Source organism: Pleurodeles waltl, chromosome 11, assembly GCF_031143425.1.
Source record: "Pleurodeles waltl isolate 20211129_DDA chromosome 11, aPleWal1.hap1.20221129, whole genome shotgun sequence".
Lineage (NCBI taxonomy): Eukaryota > Metazoa > Chordata > Amphibia > Caudata > Salamandridae > Pleurodeles > Pleurodeles waltl.
This window is the reverse complement of record NC_090450.1, coordinates 808,294,592-808,316,238: the sequence shown is the minus strand read 5'-3', so window position 1 is coordinate 808,316,238 and position 21,647 is coordinate 808,294,592. Positions and strand designations below refer to the sequence as shown.

Sequence of the window (21,647 nt, the reverse complement as noted above, 5' to 3'; positions counted from 1 at the left end):
TTAAGCTTCCTTGAATAATTCAAATTAAAGACTCAAGACATTATGCTAGGTGTACTGAGAACTTCACTTTGCCTCTGCGAGTGAAAGGCTATCTGGTATGAACATTTAACCTGGTACCTAACCACCACTGACGTATCTGTGTTGTTTCGAACAAGCAACTGAAGTATCTACTCACACATGAATATATGATTACTGCCTTTTTAACTCAAAGAGATTTAATTGGCAATCATTAATTGTGGCGTAATGAACTGGTGGTAAAAAGATTTGACTGCAATAACATGGGCACAGTCCTAAAAAGCTGAAAATCATCTTACTATGCCAGACATAAGTTTGAGAATCAATGTCTGAAAAAAGGCAAAGTAAGCTTTTAGCATGGACAACATAATGTTTATGGGGGTGGGTGATTCATTATCCACACAGGTTTTTTAAGTACCAAGTTATGATTCAACAAGCTAATTGGACCCACCCTTAGAACTATTTATATACCAGAAACCCCAACTATTCAAATCTTTATGTTGCCTAAGGCTCAATACTGTTTTTGTCACCACTAGGTCTCACAATCGTACTATTGGGTACTCTTCACAATGAAAACATCCCCTCTTCTTCAAATAATCAAAAAAGGCACCACCCCACTGCCATCTTCTACCCTTAAGTCAGCATCTGCAATTCTACTAATGTTAGAGGTAAAAATACAAAATATTCAAACAAAAGACCACATTCCACATACTTACTTTTTGTGTACTGAACTTGCTCAGTTACCCATTGATGACCAAAATCTTACCCTTTTCGGAAGAAGCTCTTCCTGTGCCAAGAAACCAGGCTTGTGAACATTTGCATCATAATCTCCAAACTGGAAGAAAAATAGCAAAACAGCGTGTGAGGAGGGTAGGGAAGATATAGAAAAAGAGAAAACAATTATAAACAGGAAATGTTTGCACCTCTCGCAGTTTCAAATGCAACAGAAGAGGAAGAGGGAATATCACAGGAAGGGAACACCGGGGCTAACGGCAAAATAAGGACAGCTCTCTGGCTCAAAAATCATGGGTAGTCTCACAAATAATGTAAAAATGCAGTGCGATTACATGGCATCTGCAGTGATAACTGATACTGGAAACCGATAAACCCCAAGCCTGTTTCACAGAAAGGAGTTCTTGAAAAAAATACATCAAAAGCTGATACCACAAAGGAGATTTTCAGGCTAAATCTAATTTGAATGTATTCTGGTAGACCAGTAGTTTCCAACCTGTGGTCCGGGGGACCCCTAGGGGTCCGTGACTGCTTAGAAAATAAAATAATATTGACAGATTAGGTCCACAGCTTTCAATGATGACTTGGGGGTGAGGGGAGGGGAATCTCAGATTCCAATAATGATTCAGTGGGGGTCCCCGGGTTCCAGTAATGATAAAGTGGGGATCCACAGAAATGAAAAGGTTGGGACACACTGTCCTAGACAACTGCACACACTTGGAACCATGCAGGCAGACTCAGGAAGGAACCTGTATGAGGCACATGCATAAGTATGAGGTGAGAGACACATACAGTGCGATACGTAGAAATAAGGAGAACAGGGCTTCTGTTGAAAGAGAAATTAGGTGACTGCCAACCGACTTATTGTATGAGGGATCAAATACACATGGAAGGGAGTTTGGAATAGAAAATGAACAAATGAAGAACATGGAAAGGAATAGCAAGACATGCAAAAGGGAGGGATGAGTTGTGTGTGCTTGAGAACTGGACACAAAAGAAGAAACATCTCAAAGTCGGCAAGGATGGTGGTAGGAAGCAGAAATAGTACATTTGTCATGCAAGTGAAGTAAAGAAAGAAATGTGACATGAAATTATGAAAGAGAAACTGAGAGGAAAAAAGGAAGACGACAAGGGGTGAGGCTGGAGAGGGTGCATGTAAGCAGTATGAGAAAGCAAAACCCAAGAAGGGCAGAGTAGCACTGGCTAACTCGGCAGTGGAGGAGCAATGCAAACAATAGAAAAACAGATTATGACCCACAGCCAGGATCTAATAGATGACAGCGTTCTGATCACATACAAAGAACTGCACCCAATGAACGTTACAACCTGTTAATATCACTTTACAGCCCATACCGGGGAAATGAAGTACCAGAGGGTAAACTAAAGCTGTGACAAGAAATGTCAAGACACAAGGAGATAGTATATGTGCCATACTTGAGGAAATGCTGTTTACATCATAGACCCTGATGTACATTTTTAACAAATGATCCTGAGGTCAAATACCAGGCTTCATCTTGCCCACCTTGGCCTGAACGGCATAGGATGCTAAAAGTACAGAGGCCTCCGGAGGGCAGAAAATCTTCTCATCCAATATCTGCTTTTTCACCTGTTAGAAGCAATTAGAGAAGACAAAGGAATACATTTATAAATGTAGGGTCAGAAATGACAAGTGTGAGATCCAGTTAAAAGTGTGGGAAAGTAAGCAAGCAGGGTTTCACAGCAGAGCAAAGAGTAATTTTGATAAATCAAAGACCAAAACATGGGTAGTGTTGAACAATGAGCAATCTACAAAGTGCTGAGGAGAAAAGGAAGCAAATGGAAGTGCAGAAGAGGGAGAATATAGGTTAAAAGGAAGAGTTAATCAATGCAGAGATAGGGTGAAGGCTCTGAGGAGAAGCAGAGCAACACCAAATAAGAAGGGAAAGAGAAAGTAAATGGTGACAAGTGAAGTGAGAACAAAACTTGGAGAATTAGAGGTGATTAGGTCAGGGTGTCACGTTCTTGTCAGCAGAGATGAGAAAGAACCATAGGTGAGCAGTAATGAAATGAAGGAAGAGTAATCAGATTCAATCAGCGGGAAGAGGGATGTTTTGCAGAAAATAGTAGGACAAGTAGAGGTGAAGTTAATAAAGCAGACAGTAAGTGAGAGCAAAACAAGAAAAAAGTAAATAGAAGATCAAAAGAGTGGGAAGTAGTAAAAGGTAAAACAAAAGGAAGGGAAGTAAGATAGTAAAACTGTAAACTGTAAACTTTGCACTTGTATAGCGCACTACTCACCCATTAGGGTCTCAAGGCGCTGTGCGCATACCGCTGCGGAACCCCTCCTGGCTTTTCCCTGTGAGGCGCCCACTCCTGGACAGCCCCAGGGTGAAGCCAAGCATCCAAGCGCTGTGAGGGCTGTTGTGGAGATTAAGCAAGCTATTGCCCAGAGTTACAGAGTGGGACCCATTAATTAGATTAGGCACAGAGGCGAGAATTATCTGTTTCAAGGGAATTGAGCCCAAAACCCCCTGAGGTGGGAATTGAACCCTGGTCCCGGACCAGATCTCTGCATCAGAGTCTGCCTCTCTAACCATTGTGCCACACTTCTCCACAAGATAGTGGAAAGAGGACAGCAGGTGAGTTAGAAAAGAACACAAGGAAAGAGGAGGGAACAAACACATGGAAGTAATCCAACAGGCAAGAGTGCAAAGGAACAACATGGAAGGAGATTGACCAAAGCCAAAAAAAACAAAGTTAAAGGGTATGAGGAAGATGATGATTGTAATGGTCTCAATCACCAAATTACAACACTCTTTACTCAGAAAAATCATACTTTCTTGCAAAGCAAACATCATGAAGAAATCACCAGAACATTAGTAATGAGTCACTTGGACTGTTACATTATCAACAGTGGACTCCCCAAAGAACTCACAGGTGGGTTTCAAATGATACAAAATTCAGGTGGACAGTCCATGCCTCAATTTGTCCCATGACGTTCGGTGGAGTTGAGAATAAACTTCCAACACATGTTGCAAGTTACACAAAGCTTACGGCAACAAGCGGACAACACAGATAAATTTTTTTTTAAAAAATCTGCCCCTCTTTGTATCCCAGCCAGGAATCTACAAAGAGCAGACTTACACATTATCTAACTGCAAACCTTTTAGTGACAGAGTTACGGAGGCATGTGACTAGGCGTGCAGGGCCCAAAACCCAAGAACTCTTTCAATCCAGCCTTGAGAGCAGAATCTAATCACATACGTTTCAGAAAATTGTACTCATTAAGATGGAATTTGTCTAACCATAGTTCTCAGCCTGTGCAGTGTTTAAGTCCAATATTAAAGAAGTGAATATGTAAGATCAGATAATACCCTGCATTGGTTTGGGCTATTGGAATCCTAAACTCTCAATCCTGATGTTGAATGGTATAACATTTTTAATTAGCCATGGGGCAAAAGTTAATCCTCTATGAGGCTACCTAATGGATTTAAGGCTCCTCCAGGGAGCCACAAACCAAAATGGCTGCACAGTTTTAAGCTCCAAAAGCCAGAGTAAACCATCTGACATAATTTTGCAAAATGAACACAGCGGAAATTGTCATGCACATCTGGAGCAGACCCTGCTGATCCAAGCACAGTGAAAGTGCCACCCACGTTGGTATCCTAGCGCCCCAGTTAAGACACAGGTCTACTGTTGCTTACGTTCTGGAACCACTGCTGCACTGGGAGGTATATGAGGCCTGTTGTGCGAGAGCAAACCATTGTTGATTCATGTGCTGAGTGGGTAGGGGCCAAACCCAGAACAACATCTGCATCCTATCACAGAGGAAGCACCGGACTTGTGGGGGTGGGGGTGCTGGCAGTCGACTACTGCAGCGTGACTGACTTTGTGGGTACTGAGGGTGTCAGCTGGGCCTGCTTGAGAACTGGACCACTCCCTTCGATTGAGGGGTCAAGGGTGTTGAGCCACCTCAGGGCACAGATGTAGCTACGTTCATGGGAGAGCACGGAAGGCGGATAATATCTTGGTGGATGGCACCATGCCATCTGTGTGGAGCATAGACTGGCTTTGCTGATGGTAATGTAAGAGTCACATGAGTGAAAGCACTGATCTCTGTGTGCCTTCAGATTAAAAAGGTAAATATCACGAATGTCTGAGACCATTACATTACAATTGAAACTACTACTGCTGAGCCGCCCAGCGCTGCTAACGGCTTCCTGATCGACTCGTTCAAAGACTCATGCCTTTCCAGTAAGTTCTGCCCTAGAGGCCTGCACCTATTTCGCTGGCATCTACTCAGATGCAGGGTTGTGGGCGATGGATGGGGCAGGAGCATTGGGTCTAAGGTCCAGGAGGAATCACAATCTGACTGATACCATGGAGAACTATATCAGTAGTGGAGAGACAGCGTGATCAGCAAATGGTCGGTTAATTTCTTCTTCAAATCGCACTTCTGTTGTGCCACGAGTTATTGTAGCATATGGCTGGTGGGGTATTTACCGGCCTTGCTGGAGCGATTTGGTTGTGGGTACATGTGCTGTGCTTGACACATTGCGGTGTGGAGTGTAGCACTGTCAACCCTAATATATAATACAAGAGCTACCCAGGGCTAGTCAGTTAAATATCATAAAGAGGACTCTAGCACTTAATGGAGCCACCACTACTGAGACGAGGTGGAAACTTGACTCTAGGCCTTACACTATAGCCTAGTTGGGCAGCTTAAAGCTGCCAACTCGACATGGCAAGGCAAAACCAATTTGCAGGGTCACAAATGTCCTTTTTAATATTAGTAATCTACCTCTAGGGAAGGACTTAGTTGTCCATAATGCAGGGTGCGTCATATTAAAAAGAAGGGCATATTCCTTTTGTGTCTAACATGCCCTGACAAAGAAAACACAAAATTGCCATTTTCACTGTAGCAGGGCCGGTGGTCCCATTGGCTAGCATGGTGTTTCACTAGGCAGTACCCTAAGTGGTAGCTGGCATTTGCAACCACCAAAGATATTACTCCAAGGTATCAAATTAATCGTCACATTAAACCCAACTCATTGCTGAGATCGAATTTAAGGTATGTTCTAATAGAGCGGTTTAAGTGTCGTGAGACAAGGTGGGCTAGGACCCTTACGGTTCTGGGTGGACTTAGAAGAGAGATTAAGCTACCTGCATGGAGGTGTTAGGGTGTGGTTATTACCAGCTATGAGGTAATCAGTGATTTAGTATCCGACTGTATGCTGAGGAATAAAGACATCTAATCATGGGCTGTGTGTGTGGCGCAGTCTTTGCATGCTCCTGGGCGGTGGAAGACACTACAACTGGTGACAAGTAAGCAGATACTTGCACCAAAGAAACAAAGCTGCTCTCCCAGAGTGTTTGCAACAACCCAGCAGACTGCTTGGTGTGCCACGTGTGCTCGACTCGATCAGAAGTAGGTAAAAGTTGATGCATGTGAAAGCAAAGCACCGCTCCAGCCCTCATACGGCCCTCAAAGAGTGGAAGGCCCTACAAAGGAGAGTGCTTAACGACCCACCAGAATCCTGTGGTGCGCCATAACAGAGCCATCACTGAAGAAAGCCAACTGCTGAAGGCAGTGACAACCAGGTATGATCCAGAAAGCAAAGTGAGACAGTGGGAAATGCGAGAGACAGAATCATTACTTACCGTCAAGGAGGAGAGCGATGATTTACGACCCCTGCTCTGGCAAGGCAACCCCGGCGCAAGCATGGGGCCTGTGGTTACAGAAGTTGCAGTTGCCACTAAAGTGCGGCTGCTGCCACCTGAACAGCATATACTGTCAGCTCAAACAGAAAAGGGTGCAAACTATGCTGCAGCTCCGTGTCTGAAACCACCACTGCCAAGAAACATAACACTGGTGCCCAGTGGACTGCATGGATTGAGATGTCAAGACTTCCTAGATTTCCTAGACGAAGAAGATAAGAAAATCACTAAATACTTAACATAACCTTGCTGGTGACGGAGAAGGACTTGTTGAAGAAAATCTCGCAGACAGAGGCCATATCGTATTGTCATATCAGGGAAGCTTTGAATACCAAGTTCAATCCAACTCCAACTCCAAACGTCAACTACGAAAGGTAAATTTTCAGTCAGGCAAGACAGCAAGATGATGAGGCAATGGATAACTTTGTTAAAAGACTTTATGCACTCAAACACTGAAATTTAGAGAATTCAACAATGAAGCAAAACGCTTTAAGAATCAATAATGGCTGTCTATCGGACTCTTTCAGATTACGCATGTTGAGAGAGACACTCAGTTTAGACAAAATACTAATGGCCGCAAGAGCAGAAAGAAAAGCAGCTGATATGGAAGCTGGAACTGCGAAAAATGAATTAGCTCTAGTCATGAAAAGGAAGTGGAAGCATTCTGCAGATGCACACTAATCGACGTCTTCGAAGAAGGAAAAGGTGTGTTTTCAATGTAGGTTTTCATATACCCACGAGAGCAAATGTACTGTCATAGGACAGATGTGCAAGGGTTCCGGAACAGAAACCACTTCCTAATGGCGTGCGAGGCGAAAGAGAAACCAAATGCGGCACAAAAAAAAATGTGTGCCAGAACATTCTTGCCACGCCCACAAGGCCAAAAAGCAACATCAGTTGCGACAAGTATAAACCCAACTGATTCGATCATCGTCAAACTCATATTGCAAAGACTCCTCAACGTCATCAACAAGAGTCAGTGAACAAGACGGGTGTGCAATGATGATGTTAACCTAAGGATGTCAGGCACATGTTGGGCTGGCTGCCTGAGAGGCAGATTAAGTGTCAACAAGAAGTCGTCAAACTGAAAAATCCAGTTAATTTGGGCATTGCCCCAACATCGGAATAAAGGCTGACGGTTGCCCCATAACCTTTATCACAGACAGTGGTGCATCGATTAATATCATGCCAGTTAAGAAGTTTCATAACCGGTTCCCTGTGCCGCATCTTAATCTGTCAAACACAGAGGTACACACGTGGGTTGCCTCCAAGCATTTGCGAAGTCAAGGATCATTCAAGGGGCCATGAATTACAAGGCAGTGTCTGTGAAGCATTGATTCACATACTTCCAGGAACTTCGTCCAGTGCATGCATGCTCAGCTTTGCCATTGCTGCTGACATGGGACCAATATCCCTCAATTACAATTTACACACTTCGTCCGAAACTGTAAGTCAGTCTCGATCATTATTCTATGGCCTTGGCAGACTCAAAACAATGAAAGCAACAGTTCGCATTAATGAGGACGTTCGCCCTTTTGCTCAGCAGCACCACAGAATTGTCTTTCATTTGCATGAAGCTGTTGAGAAGGAACTAAAAATACTGATGAAACATGACATCATTGAGCATTCCACTGGTCCTACGCCACGGATTTCACTCATAGTGATGCTGCCCAAAAAGAAAAGAGGAGGTGCAGTGAACATCTGTGTCGATATGCGCTAAGCCAACAAAGCGATCAAGAGAGAACGACATCTGGGTCCACACACAGCGGACAAGCATACAGCTGAATGTTGTCAAAGTCTTCTCTCTTCTGGATCTGACCAAGGGATATCATCAACTCGAGCTGAAAGAGTAGATACGTTATCACTATTTCGACTCATCTTGGTTTGTTCAGATATAATGATTGAGCTTTGGAGTATCATCAGCTGCAGAAATATTTCAGGATGCTATACGTCACATAATTCAACCAGTCATGCATGCTTTCAACTACATTGATGACATATTAGTGTGGAGCAACAAGGGAAGAGCATGACAAAGCTTTCACACAAGTGTGCAAATTACTTCCAGATGCAGATCTCAATCTGAACACAGCAGAGTGTGAGTTTCGTAAAAACAAGCTTAAAATCTTTGGGCACATATTCTCTGATGGAGGAATGACTGCTGACACAAATAACGTTCCAGCACGGTCAGCTACTTGTCCCCCACAAGATGTCGCTACGCTGCGATCCTTCTTCGGCATGGCCAGCTATTGCTCAAGGTACACTTGTGACTTTGCTACAGTGAGTGCCGCATTGAGACAGTGGACCAAACAAGATGTTTCTTTTCAGTGGTCTGTAAAATGTGATCAGAGTTTAAAAATGAAAAAACATGTGATTGAGAATGTGACTGAGATGGCCTATTTGGACCCCAAGCTCCATACTGAACTCATTGTAGATACGAGCCCAGTGGGGCTGGGGCCATCCTGACTCAACATAATGGTCATCCAAATGCTCAGAGACACATCATGGCTTATGCTAACCAAATGTTGTCTGACACAGAATGGGCCAGAAAAGAAGAGTTTGGCTGTTGTCTGGGCCTGTGAACATTTTAATTTATTTCTGTTTGGAAAGTGTTTCACCATGGTCACAGACCACCAAGCGCTGCTCACTATTTATGGGCAACTGAAAGCCAAGATGCTCCCTCGCATTGAGAGGTGGGGGTCGCGATTGCAAGAGTACGGCTATGTGCTTGTGCACAAGCCAGTTAAAGATCAGAAAGTTGCTGACTATTCTTCACGAGTACCTCTATGCAAAATCAGCTAAACATTCAAAACAGATGAAGAGTATATTAACTTAACTGTAAGGTCCAGTACGCCAGCAGCCTTATCCTTTGAATAGATCACTGCTGCTACGAAGGAGACAAGCACAAGCTCATTCTTAGGGACATAATTTCAACCCAGTCGTGGAAAAAAAAGAGTATTCGACCTCTGGACGACCACACTGAATTTCAAAAAGTTTTAGATGTGCAGGATGAATTGTCTGTAATCAAGGAGAGTGTTTTGCTGAGAGGCTCGAGAACCGTGATACCTGCGAACCTCTGGTAGCAAGTTATTGAAATTGAAATGTCCCATGGAGGTCATTGTAGCCACCAAAAGAGCCCTGAGAGTGTGGTTCCAGCGCCTAGATGAACAAGTTGAGAGGGAACTGAAAGAGTGCCATCTTTATAACTGCCTTTCCCCTAAAGTGACCCAACACCCATTGACAATGTGTGATCTTTGTACCCACGCTTGGAAAAGAGTTGCTGTTTATTTCTTTGGGCACTTGGGAAACAGATATCATCTCATGGTAGTCACTGATTAGAATTCACTCTTTCCACTAGGGGAGGAAATGTGATCTACCACTCATGACAAGGTTATCGAGTAACTGGTCGACATCTTCGCAGTGTGGGGTATACCCGTCATTCGCAAATCAGACAATGGCCTGCCGTTCGACAGTTGAGGATTCAAGGAGTTTCTTGTCAAGCATCAGAAAAGTACACCTATGTGGCCTAAAACCAATGGCATTTATGAACCATTCAACTGCACTCCCAATAAAGTAATTCAGCAAACAGCAATGGAGGGAAGTGAACTGAGACAAGCCTTATGCTAATCTGTCCGTGCTAACTGCTCAACTCTTAACTCCACAAATGGTAAGAGTTCTGTTACCTTACTGTTTGGGAGAGCTATTCGAACCAAACTGCCATAGTGAATCAATCCTTAGATGCCATTAAGTTTCGGGCCCAGGACACTTCTCAGAAGACGTATGCTGATCGGTGTTGCCAAGCTCAGGAACCAGTAGTCGATGAAAATTACTTGGTCTTAGTTAAACAAAAGCAAAAAATTAACACTTCATTTGATGTTGAAACTCGGAACATGGTATCTTGCACTGGACACATGGTGACGTTCCAGCATCCCGGAAAAAACATTACATGATTTGTCACATTTCAGACACTTACCTCAACATTCATCAGCTCCTGCAATCTTCGATGAGGTTTGCAGTCCAGATCAAGCATGAGACTCTACACTGTTGATGCCTGATCAGAATGCATATCCATCTGTGAGCACCACTCGATCTAACCAACTAATGCGAGCACCTCGACGACTCAGAGATCCGATATCAAATTGTTTGTATTTTCTATTTAACAAGAGGTATGTAGTGTTAAGACTAGGTGCGCTAGGATCTGTACCCTAAACCTAGAGGGTACAACCCCTGTTCCCCTATGAGGAGCCTGGCACACCCAGGACTCTTGCAGTTCTAGGCGGAATTAAGGAGAGATTGCGCAACCTGCTGGGAGGTGTCAAGGAGTGGTTATTAATGGCTATGGCTTAATCATTTATTTACTTGTGTGATTGTATGACGAGGAATAAAGACCTCTGATCAAGAACTCTGTGACTGGTGTGATCTTTGCATGCTCCAGGGTTAGGGAAGATGCTACAACTGTGACTTTAGAAAGTCACCGCTTCGTTGCCCAAATCTCCAGTAGCCTTTCCTGACTACCTGCTGCAGTTATCACCCGAGATAACATGCTGGCCCTCTGCTAGGAACTGTGTAGCGTTCCCAGGAACAAAGAATTGCTGAAGGGAGGGGGTATGACTTCCTTCAGCAGGATTACTAACGGGCGATGGCCACGGATGGCTCGGCTTCAGGAAGGCTACGTCCTCAGTGAAGCAAATGGCGATCACACCTTTGCCAGCCCACTCCTTGGTGCAGGCAGACAGGCTGGAATACTTCTCCAGAGGAGGAAAACCTGTTGAAGAACAAGTTTTTCAGGAGGACTGCCTCATTATGCCGGGAACACTCCACGGGTGTGCCAAAGAAAACTTGTACCATCTTGGTTTAGGGTACAGAGGAGTATCCTGGCATTGTTTCAGGCCCAACCTCACAGGGAGAGGCAAAGTAGGAAGAGTAGCCTTGTGGAACTATTGCCCCATTGATCCCTCCTCACCCACTAACAGGAAGATGGCATAACTGTGGCACCCTGGGACCACAGTCGTCCGATCACAACTGGACTGGAAGAAAACAGAAGGACTGCCTGCTGCTCCCTTGACCCAGCAAAAAGAAGCTGCAACACAGACTGGACTGTACCTGGTGCATGCAAGGGATCCACAAAGAGGACTGTGCCTGCTGTGCCCACTAGCGGCAAAGAGCTTCACTTGTGCCAGGACAGAAGGAGTGACTCCAAGGGCTAGATGGCCAGCCTCCTGTTAAGCTTCAGGGACTCCAAAAGGAACTTGCATCTGTTGAAAACTCAGCTGTCCAGAATATTTGCACGCCGCTGGATGACAAAGTGCCTGCTGAGTGACAGAGTCCGGACCTTACAGAGGTGTCCCCAAACTAAGGGACCCATAGCCAAAGTCGAAGTGGACTCTGATCCCCCAAAGAAAAGGATTTGCTTATCTGTAAGTAACCGCTGAACCAGCTGTAACCAGGAAATCAGTGGACCAGTGGCACCTGGACCTGCACTGGACTCCCCTGCACTGAGTGAGGAGGACAAAGATGCACCCTGAAGTTTGTAGACTCCAGGGTGGACCCAGGAAAACTCACCACATCATCTCTTCAACATCCCTTCAGCATCTCAGCATCCTTCATCCCCAGCATCAGGACCAATTCAAGGAGGAACAAGAAACTGACGATCCTAAGACTGCTGACTGCAACAGGTAAACTGTCACTCTGGACCCGAGTGGTCCTTGTAATTGGCACCAGCCTGATGTGGCTAGTCTAATGAGAACTTAAAAGGCATTTTAGCCCATTTGTACTAACCACTGTGCAACAATTTATTGTTCGTAAGAGCTTAAAGTATTTTACTTACCTTTGAAAAACCATATATCTGGTTCCCCTCACTAGATTTATTTAGTTTGGTGTCTAAAGTAAGATAAAAATACACTTTATTTTTGTAAATTGTTGTCTAATGTTGTGTTCCTTACTTATTAACCTGACACTTCTAAATGCTTTACACGTGTTCCTTTCATTAATCCTGACTGTTCTGTGCCACAGGTACCCAGGACTGAGCTAGGGTTTTTTGTTAAAGAACCTAATTGGACTGGATAGAGAGTGTGACAATATTACACTGAGTACTCACAACCACACCACAAAATTAATCCACTTTCCTACAAAGGCCCAAATAGAGAGAAGGACTCAATGGACATTAAAAAGTGCTCCTGGAGATGAAAACAAGCCTTTTCACCATAGATTGCAAAATAGACTCAATAACAATATGGGTAAACCATTTAAAAGAAAGAATGAACAAGCAGGCTGAGAGACTTGACATGCCAGAATGTAGACTCACTACTGAATCAAAGAATAAATAACTGGTAGACAATCGTACTGGAATTAAAAGCAAAAGATAGGAAGATTCAAAGAGACAAAAACATATCCTGACAAAATAGCATGTGCATCATGAGGTTTTAGAATTCAGGAAACATACGAAATGACAGCAAGCAAATGAGGAAGGGAGCACAGAGAAATAAAATAAGAGAAACAAACAAAAATGTGAATATAAAAGTTAATAAAGGAGAAAAAAGTAAAGGACGAGCAGACACAGGGAAATGACACAAGAGAATGAGCAGGACAACAGGATAAATGGAGCACACAACAGCACAGCCAAAGGTAGAGAATTTGTTGACGCATGCCCACCACAGATGGCACATATTATCAGATGGCTAATTAGGAACCAGACGCACTGTTAACAGGTTTACTGACAGTGCAATCTGCCCACACACAGATTACATGTCCCCGCTAGGAATATGAAACTCGATGTAAATGGCGCAGCTTCATTTCAGCTTGTCAGAAAACCTGACAACAAGAACCAATGCCACATCTCACTGGGACCTGCTGCAATCATGCGCCATTCATGATTAAAATGTAGATAATTCCATTATCACCTTGGCACTTGTAGTGAACTAGATCAGTCTGGCCTTGTTTGGCCTTGTTTCAGAATATCCTCCAAGGCCACCCTAAGCTATGCAGGGTCTTATAGGTAAAAGGGTCTGGGATGGTCACAGTGGAACTTTATAACCTACGAATCACATCCACACGAGTGTAAAATTTCACTTAATATTCCTCTGATGCTATCACATACGGACTCCGTTAATATGTGACGCATTCAGCACTAACCACTTACAAGTGTATATCACTTTTAATAACCTATGTTACATTTGCAGTTATCCCTACTGCACCCTTTTTAAGTGCACACAGGCTTCCTATTGTTTATCCAAGTCAGCCTTTTACTCTAATAATTGCCGTTTGTGTTAATTTTTTATGCGCCCAGAATTGTCTACTTTGTGAGTCAGCTGCTGTCATTCAAGATGCTCCAGAACATCAGTCTCCCTTGCCTGGCAATGAACCAGAGACTCACAATATCTGCAGGAGTGTGTCTTTCAAGACATCGGATTACCACCTGTACCCAGCCCAATCCCCTGGCATGGAATGAACCCCTAATTATTTGCTGTGTCTCTGGCTGTATTGTGGTTTTTACTCTAGGAAAAACTCAAGTGGTCACCCTGGAGGTTCTCCTAACTGTGGGTCAGGTCAAACTAAATTGGATACTGCTTGTGCCATCACTCATGCATGGCTCTCGAGTTAGCATCTCCCAACAGCACAAACATGATAGCATAGAACTAGTAACATATTGTAGGAAGCGGTCTATCTCCGTAGTGTACCAATGTAAGAGGGACACCATGCAGATAATCCAGACGACCTTTATTGGTTTATAGGGGTTATATAATCGCAAATGCTATCTTTTGTGGTAGTGTGGGTGAGCAGTTGAGGCTTCTCAGAGTGTAGTGTTAAGCATTTGTTGAAGACAGAGGACCTGATTACGACCTTGGTGGAGGGGATTACTCCATCACAAATGTGACGGATATCCTGTCTGCCGTATTCCAAGTTTCATTATATCCTGTGGAACATGTAATACAGCGGACGGGATATCCGTCATGTTTGTGACGGAGTAATCCCCTCCCCCAAGGTCGTAATCAGGCCCAGAGTCAATAAATGAGAGACACTTAAGAAAAAAAGTGAGACCAACATTTAGAAAAATACTGTTGCAGTGGATCAATTTTTGGAAGTAAGTAGAAAGTTCACTCAAATGCGCTTTTACGCAGTGAAGTCTTTCTTCAGGCAAAGTACTTTTACTGCAAAGGGGTCTTTGCAGTCAGTTGTCCAAGGGGTCCCCTTTAGGTCGTAGTGTGCTAGAGGGGCAAGGACACTAGAAACACCAGCAGTACAGTTTTACCGGCCCTGGGACTTCCAGGCGCAGAGGTGCTTGATGGGTCGGGTGCCTTGCGCAGGTTGGTGTAGAGGGGGGGTCACCTGGAAAAAGGCTGCAGAGTAGAACTTGGGAACAAGTCAAGGAGCTCCCAATGGGGGGGGGGATCATGTGGTGGGGGTCCTGGGAGTAGGGAAACACTGTTGGTTGTCATGGACCTGGGCACTGAGCTCAGGTGCAAGGGGTTTTAGTCGCAAGGTGCTCCTGTATCAAGGCACCCACAGCTCTTGAGAGGACCTCCAAGAAGGGAACAAAACAGAGCAGCTGAACCACTCTGTGCTGGTGTCTGCAAAGCAGACGCTTTGGGCTATCCCCAGAGGCTATCCCTCCACAGCTGGTCTCCAATTTTGGTGCTGGAGTAAGGATTGGACATCAAACAAGCTGTTAAAAATGGGGTCTATAGTTGGCAGTGGTTTGCACCCTGTCCAAGTAGGGAACCTCACTCTAGTCAGGGTAAGGGAGTCACAGAGCTAAGATAAACCCTGCTCACCCCCTTAGTAGCTAGGCACGAGCAGTCCAGCTTATCTCAGAGGTAATGTGTAAAGTATTTGTGTACACACACAGTAACACAGTGAAAATATTACAAAAGGACCCACACCAGTTTAGAAGAAAAAACAATTCTTATCTGGGTAAAACAAGAGCAAAACAACAAAAATCCAACATACGCAAGTCAGAATAACTCTTTTTAAAAGACTGAGCAAGTGTTAATCCATAGGAATCAATGGATGTATCTCTTTAGCAGAAAAAACCTGTGATGCGTCAAAACCAAAGATGATAAAAGCACAGGGGAGGTGAGACGCCAGAAAAGCAAAGTGATGCATCGGTTCCTTACTGCGCGGGGAAGGTAATGCTTCAATTCTTTCCTCGCAGGTAAGACAAAGCATCAGTTCCTAACTGACAGGGAAGGTGATGCGTCGATTCTTTCCTCACAGGAAAGGTGATGCCAACATTTCTGGACATGCAGCTAGGCAACTCGGGTGCAGTGGTGCTTTCTGGTGTCAGGTTTTGGTAGTTGAGAGTCTTCTTAAGTCTCTTGGTCTGTCTGGGGGATGCAGGGAAGCAGCGCTGCTGCTCCATAGGAGTTCCTGGGTCTTTGTTGAAGGCAGGCATTACGCTCAGGCTTTTGGAGGCACAACAGCTTGCAGGACAAGATAACTTTCGCGCAATTCAGGAATCTGAATTCCTTATGCCAGGGGATCCCTTAAATACTGAATTTAAGGGTACATGGGGAGTGCAGGGTAGTAGCCAATGGGCTACTTACTGCTGGGATCACTATGATTTCTGTGGGGAAGTGGGCATAACCCTGTACCAGAGTTCCTGCCTCTACCATCATGAAGATGGCATACTTTCAAAAGCTGTGTCCACATCAGGCAGCTCGCCCTAGGAGTGGGGATGACAGAGACGACCATGCCTCTCTGACTACTAACTTTCCAACCTGTTCAGGGCCAAATGAGCCCTGGGGTGGGAGGGTGGGGGCGGGGCAGCATCTTCTCCTTTGAGGGAAGCCAGATGTGCATACCAAGAGATGTGGGCTTCTTTGAAGATCTGCAAATTATCCTGTTGGGAGAAGTGGCTAACACCCCTGCCAGAGAAGGCTTTGTTTCTGTCTGCCTGAGAGCAAAGGCTCTCACACTGCAAGGGGGGGGGAGTAGAAACCTATCTGGTGGTGGAAGTCTAGTTAGAACTAGTCAGCCACCACACAACTAAATGGTAGGTTTTTCAGGGTGCCCTCTGGGTGCATGTATTAATAAATTAATCACTGGCATCAGTGAGTTTTTATTAATAAGAAATGATGTAGTTGGGCAACTGGAATTGACCAGTGTCCAGCACATGTACTTAAGAGTGGCTTGCCTGTTCACTCACTATGTCTAAGAATCGATAAAGACATAGCAGGGGCATATCTGCTCTTGCGGATATGTCTTCGCAAATAATATAATGCACCCTGCCTTAGGGCTGGAAGGCTTGCTGTAGGAGTGACTTACATATATTGTATGGAATGTTAGAGGACATGGCATATAGGCAGTGTGCCATGTCAAGTTTTTACTTTTACCTGCACCAAGATATGCAACCTGCAAAGGCAGTCTGCATGTGCTAGGTGCGGGGTCCCTCGGGTGGCAAAATACATGCTGACACCTTTGGGTACCCTACTTGGTACCCATGCCCTACAGACCAGGGGTACCATTTACTAGGGACTTACAGGGGCGCCAAAGGTATTGACAATTGGAGAACAATTGTACAACTTTAGGGAAAGAGGACCTGGACAGCAGGAAAACAGTGCACTTTCAGTCAAAATGCATCAATTACCAGGCAAAAAGTGACCATGTCAAAAGGGGGCACTTTCCTATACTTGGTATGCAGATTCATTAGCCATCCTGTTGGAGGAGGTGATAACACCTTCCTGCAGAGCAGGCATTGTTTTTGGCCTCTGAGAGCGCAGGCTCGTGCCTCCTGGGAGTTAGAAACATGTCTGTGGTAGCAGGCTGGTCGATACCAGTGAGACAGCACACTAAGGGTCAGGTAGGTTTCAGGGGGCACCTCAGGATGCCCTCTGGGGCACCCTCTGGGCGCATGTCATAATAAAGCCAAGACTGGTGCCAGTCTGGATTTACTAAGACGAGGTGTTTGATACCAAACACCACAGGTTTCACTGAAGCCATTATGTAGATGGGTAACTCGTAATGACGAGAGTCCAGTACAGATCTCCAAGATGGCTTCCCTATTCACTTGCAACATCTAGTAATCGACTAGACATCACAGGGGCATATCTACTCATGCAGATATGTCCTCACATCAAATATAATGCACCCTGCCAAAGGGCTCTAATATACTTAGATGTAGTGATTGAGGCATGGCACACGAGTGTGCCATGTAATGTTTTCGCTCATGGGTTGCGCCATGACGTGCAGTCTTCAAAAGCAGGCTGTGTAATTTTTAGGGGAGGGTCCCTTAGCGTGGCACAGTACATGCTGCAGCCATAGAGACCATCTCTAGTTCCTAGGCCGTAGGTACCAGATGTACCATTTACATGGACTTGACAAAAGTATTAGAGTGTGCCAATTGTACACAATTGAGATCTTTTACAATGTTTTTAGGGAAAGAGCACTGTTTAGCAGAAACCCAGTGCACCACGGTAAAAAAAACAAAAAAACTCAGAACCCACTGGCAAAAAGTGAGGGTGTCATGTCCAAAGGGGGCACTTTGATAAGTTTCACAGACTCCTGTTGCAATACAAACCTCTGAACGGAAAGGTAATCCTGACTGCTAAAGAGCCCTGAACACCATACCAAAGGCACGTGTGTTCCAAAGAACGCCATAACACAAAGTTGTGCATGAGGCTACTTTTCTAGTCCAATTCCTACTTAAAATACTTTTCACTTGTTCAACCCTGCTATCTTTGTAGAGCCAAATTTAACAACAGTGTGCTGTCATCAAACAATTTCAAATCATATTAGGTTCTAAAAATAAAAGGTGGTTAAGACCGACAGACTCGGAATATAGCCTCCTAGCACTCTTCTGAGGGGTATGCCGATATTAAAGGCCCTGAACCTGAATTATAGACCCGAGATGCAGGTGAGGGCTTTTAACAGCCGATATTGTCGTCATCAGAAAGGGTAAAACGTTTTTTGTTTCTTTTTTTAAAAATATTTATTAAAATTATATCCACAAGCAAACAATATTCAGAGGATGTTTCCAGATGAACATAACATCTTTTTCTGCCATTAGTCACTGGGTTCAGCTTGTCACATCGTAGCATAGAACCAAAAAACTATGGAACTCCACCACCCCAAAGAGAAAGCCTCTGTGCAGGAACAACTCACATATCAAATACATTTCTGACATTTTGCATTTTACAACAATAAGGATAAGGATTAAACTGCCCTCTTTAGTGACTGGCCAGTGGGTCACACACTCAGTCAGACTTTTCGCACCCATCAGCCCCTTCAGGGATTTCTGATCTCTCATTTGCAGGTTGCGTATCCCGGTCCGAGTCCATTAATTCCTGTAACATCGCCCCGTGCAAGCAGCACACCAGGTAATTTATCATCTTTCCTCGTCGCCTCATTTGCTCCGCCTCCACGTTCGCCCACTCCATCAGGTCCCTCTCCCAACTCTCTCTGGTTGGGGCTCGATTACTCAAGCAATGAATCGCCATTCTCCGTTTATCCATTGTGAGACCCAGGACTGCAAATCACCTGCTAAGCTTACGCTTCTGGAGAATGGGCAGTAAACCCCAAAGACATCTATTGATTGCCAGTGGGATATCCCAGCTGGTGACTTGCTTAAGCTGCTTCACTACTTCACCCAAAAACATCACAATCTCTGGGCATTGCCGAATCAGGTGCAAAAAATCAGCTTCGAGAGCTGCACACTTGGGACACATGGGGTTGTGGGCTGGGTAGATTGCATGCAGTCGCTTGGGAGACAAATATGACATGTGAATAATATTGGATTGTATCTGAGTCTCAAGCAGACAGACACCCCTCAGACTTCTGCATGGATTTGGGACCAATCACCTGGGGAGAGGGGCTCATCACTTAGGGCTTGCTATTTCTCTTCAACTCTGTGTCTTAACCTGTCTGTATGCCTGCAGTGCAAAATATAAATGAGTCCCATATCTGTGCCCCGTGCCACTGATAGCATGCAGAGTAGTGTGTGGGTAGAATCTCTGGCTTCTGGAAACACTGGCCACAACTGTCTCACCATGGCAGCAATCTTAGCATACTGGAAGAATTGTCCAGTGCCCAAGGCAAATGTTTTGATGGCAACTTAATGTGTTATGAATCTCCAGCCCGGATACAGATCCGATGACAGACAATCACCCCCCTGCCACCTCTCCAATGACATCAAATTTGTTATGTGCACAAAGGGACATATGACCTCTCATCATACGCACCCCCATTTGTTGTCCTTCACATGTGCCTGCCAGTAGGGTTCTCTCCCAGCTAGGGTCTGTATCTAACCAGTGTATTGCGTGCTGGAGTTGTAACGCTAGGTAGTAGAGTTCTAGGACTGGGCTCTCTAATCTGCCTCGCTCCCATTCCCGCATCATGGAAAGTCCAACCCCACAGCGCCTACCATTCAACAAGAGCTCCACCAGGAGCAAGTCTAATTTGCTTAAGGTTTTCCTAGGTAATTCATGGAACGTTCCCTCCATGACAGAGGCATCTCTACAATACCACCATCTTAATTAGGGTGATCTTGCCCATCAAAGATAGTTTCAGTGTGTTCTAAAATTGGGTTGAACGGCAGAACTCCTCCATCACCCGTCCCATGTTCATATAATAGAACTTGGTTTCCTCTTGGGTAACGTACATTCCAAGATATCATACCTTGTCTACTGTCCAGGGCACCTCGACTTGTGGGAGCTGTTCTGGTGGGGTCCCATTTAGTCCACCCAACAGTAATAGAAGAGATTTTGTTTTATCCACCTGGAACCCAGAGTCCATCGCAAACTCTGACAGCTCTTTCATCACTAGAGGCACCGATGCGGCCAGTCTTCGCAGACAAATCAGCACATTATCTGCATAAAGAGATATTATATGCTTGGTTGCTACTACCTGTATTCCCCATCCGGTAAGTACCTGTCTCATACGACATGCCATGGGCTCTATAGCCGCGGCAAAAATAGGAGGTGAAAGGGGGCAGCCCTGTTGGATGCCTCGCTGTAGCTCTACGACAGCCCAGACGGTACATCCCATACGCACCCTGGCTTGTGGGCCTGTGTATAACAATTTAACCCATTTGATATACTGCCAGCCCAGTCCAGCTTTCGGAGTACGAGCCAAATATAGCCCCGTCGCACTGTATCAAACACCTGTTGTATGTTGAGGAAAGCCAGTGAATAGTAGTCAGTCGCCACTGCCGACAATTGCATCACATGGGCAAGCCATCAAATGTTACGGAGGGTGCTTCTACGCAGTATAAATACCGACTGGGCCTCATGTATTAACTGAGGGAGGAAAGGCAGCAGTCAGGCTGCCAGTATATGGCTGAAGAGCTTGAAGTCCACATTCAGCATAAAGGTCTATATGAGCCTGGCTCAGGTGGATCTTTACCTGGCTTAGGGATCACCATTATGAGAGCCTTCGTCATAGACTGTGGCAGGGCGCCCGAGTTTAGGGCCTCCGCATAGACTTCCAATAATCTATATGCCAGGACTTCTGGGATGTGATGATAAAATTCCACCAGGAGGCCATCTGCTCGGGGGATTAGGCCAGCTTCAATGCCTTATTCACACCTAGTAGCTCAGTTTTGCTTAACGGGTCAGCCATGCTTTCACAGCCCTAAGGGGTTAGGCATGGAAGTGTAATCACCTCCAAGAATGTTGATATACCCTGAGCCTCCATTGCACTATGTGGTTCAGTGTAAACCTCCCTCAAATCTGCTGCGAACACATCATTAATCGCCCACTGCGTATCTGCCAGAGTTTCACTCATGTCTAGCACCTCCAATACTGGGAGAGGCTGTCTATCTATCTATCTATCTATTTGGTCTATCCCAAGTCTACCCTACTTTCTGTCATTGGGCATTCCATTTCTTTACTTCCGGATTCCCTGCAGTGATGGTCTGTTCAAGCAATAATCTTTTTTCCTGTGTGAATAGGTCTTCTAGTGTACGACGTACCCTCTTCCCAGCTAATATGCATATCCCCCCTGACAACCACCTTCATGGCACCCCACTCCATGGCCCTTGTAATAGTGGACACCAAGTTTTGCTCAAAATAATCTGTCAGGGCCTATAAAATAGTATCTCTAAACACAGGGTCTTTAAGTGTTTCTGTGTTGAGGTGCCACAATAGGACCCCGGGTAGTGGTCTATGCAGTGTGTAAGTGACCAACAATGGGGAGTGGTTAGATAAATAATGTGCGAGGTACTGGGCGTTGATGACTGTATGTGTCTCTGATACTTGTACAAACACAGTCTG

General features: G+C 44.9%; 1 protein-coding gene across 3 annotated transcripts in view; it reads right to left on the bottom strand.

Moving 5' to 3' along the window:
- NF2 (NF2, moesin-ezrin-radixin like (MERLIN) tumor suppressor) overlaps positions 1 to 21,647 on the bottom strand; it is a 468,843-nt gene that overhangs the window by 404,578 nt on the left and 42,618 nt on the right. For all 3 annotated transcript variants that reach the window (XM_069214589.1, XM_069214587.1, XM_069214588.1), the window contains exons 4-5: positions 2,270 to 2,353; positions 782 to 850 (exon numbers count right to left, since the gene is read on the bottom strand). In XM_069214589.1, the coding sequence (XP_069070690.1) occupies positions 782 to 850; positions 2,270 to 2,353 (153 nt within the window). The remainder of the gene's footprint in view (positions 1 to 781; positions 851 to 2,269; positions 2,354 to 21,647) is intronic.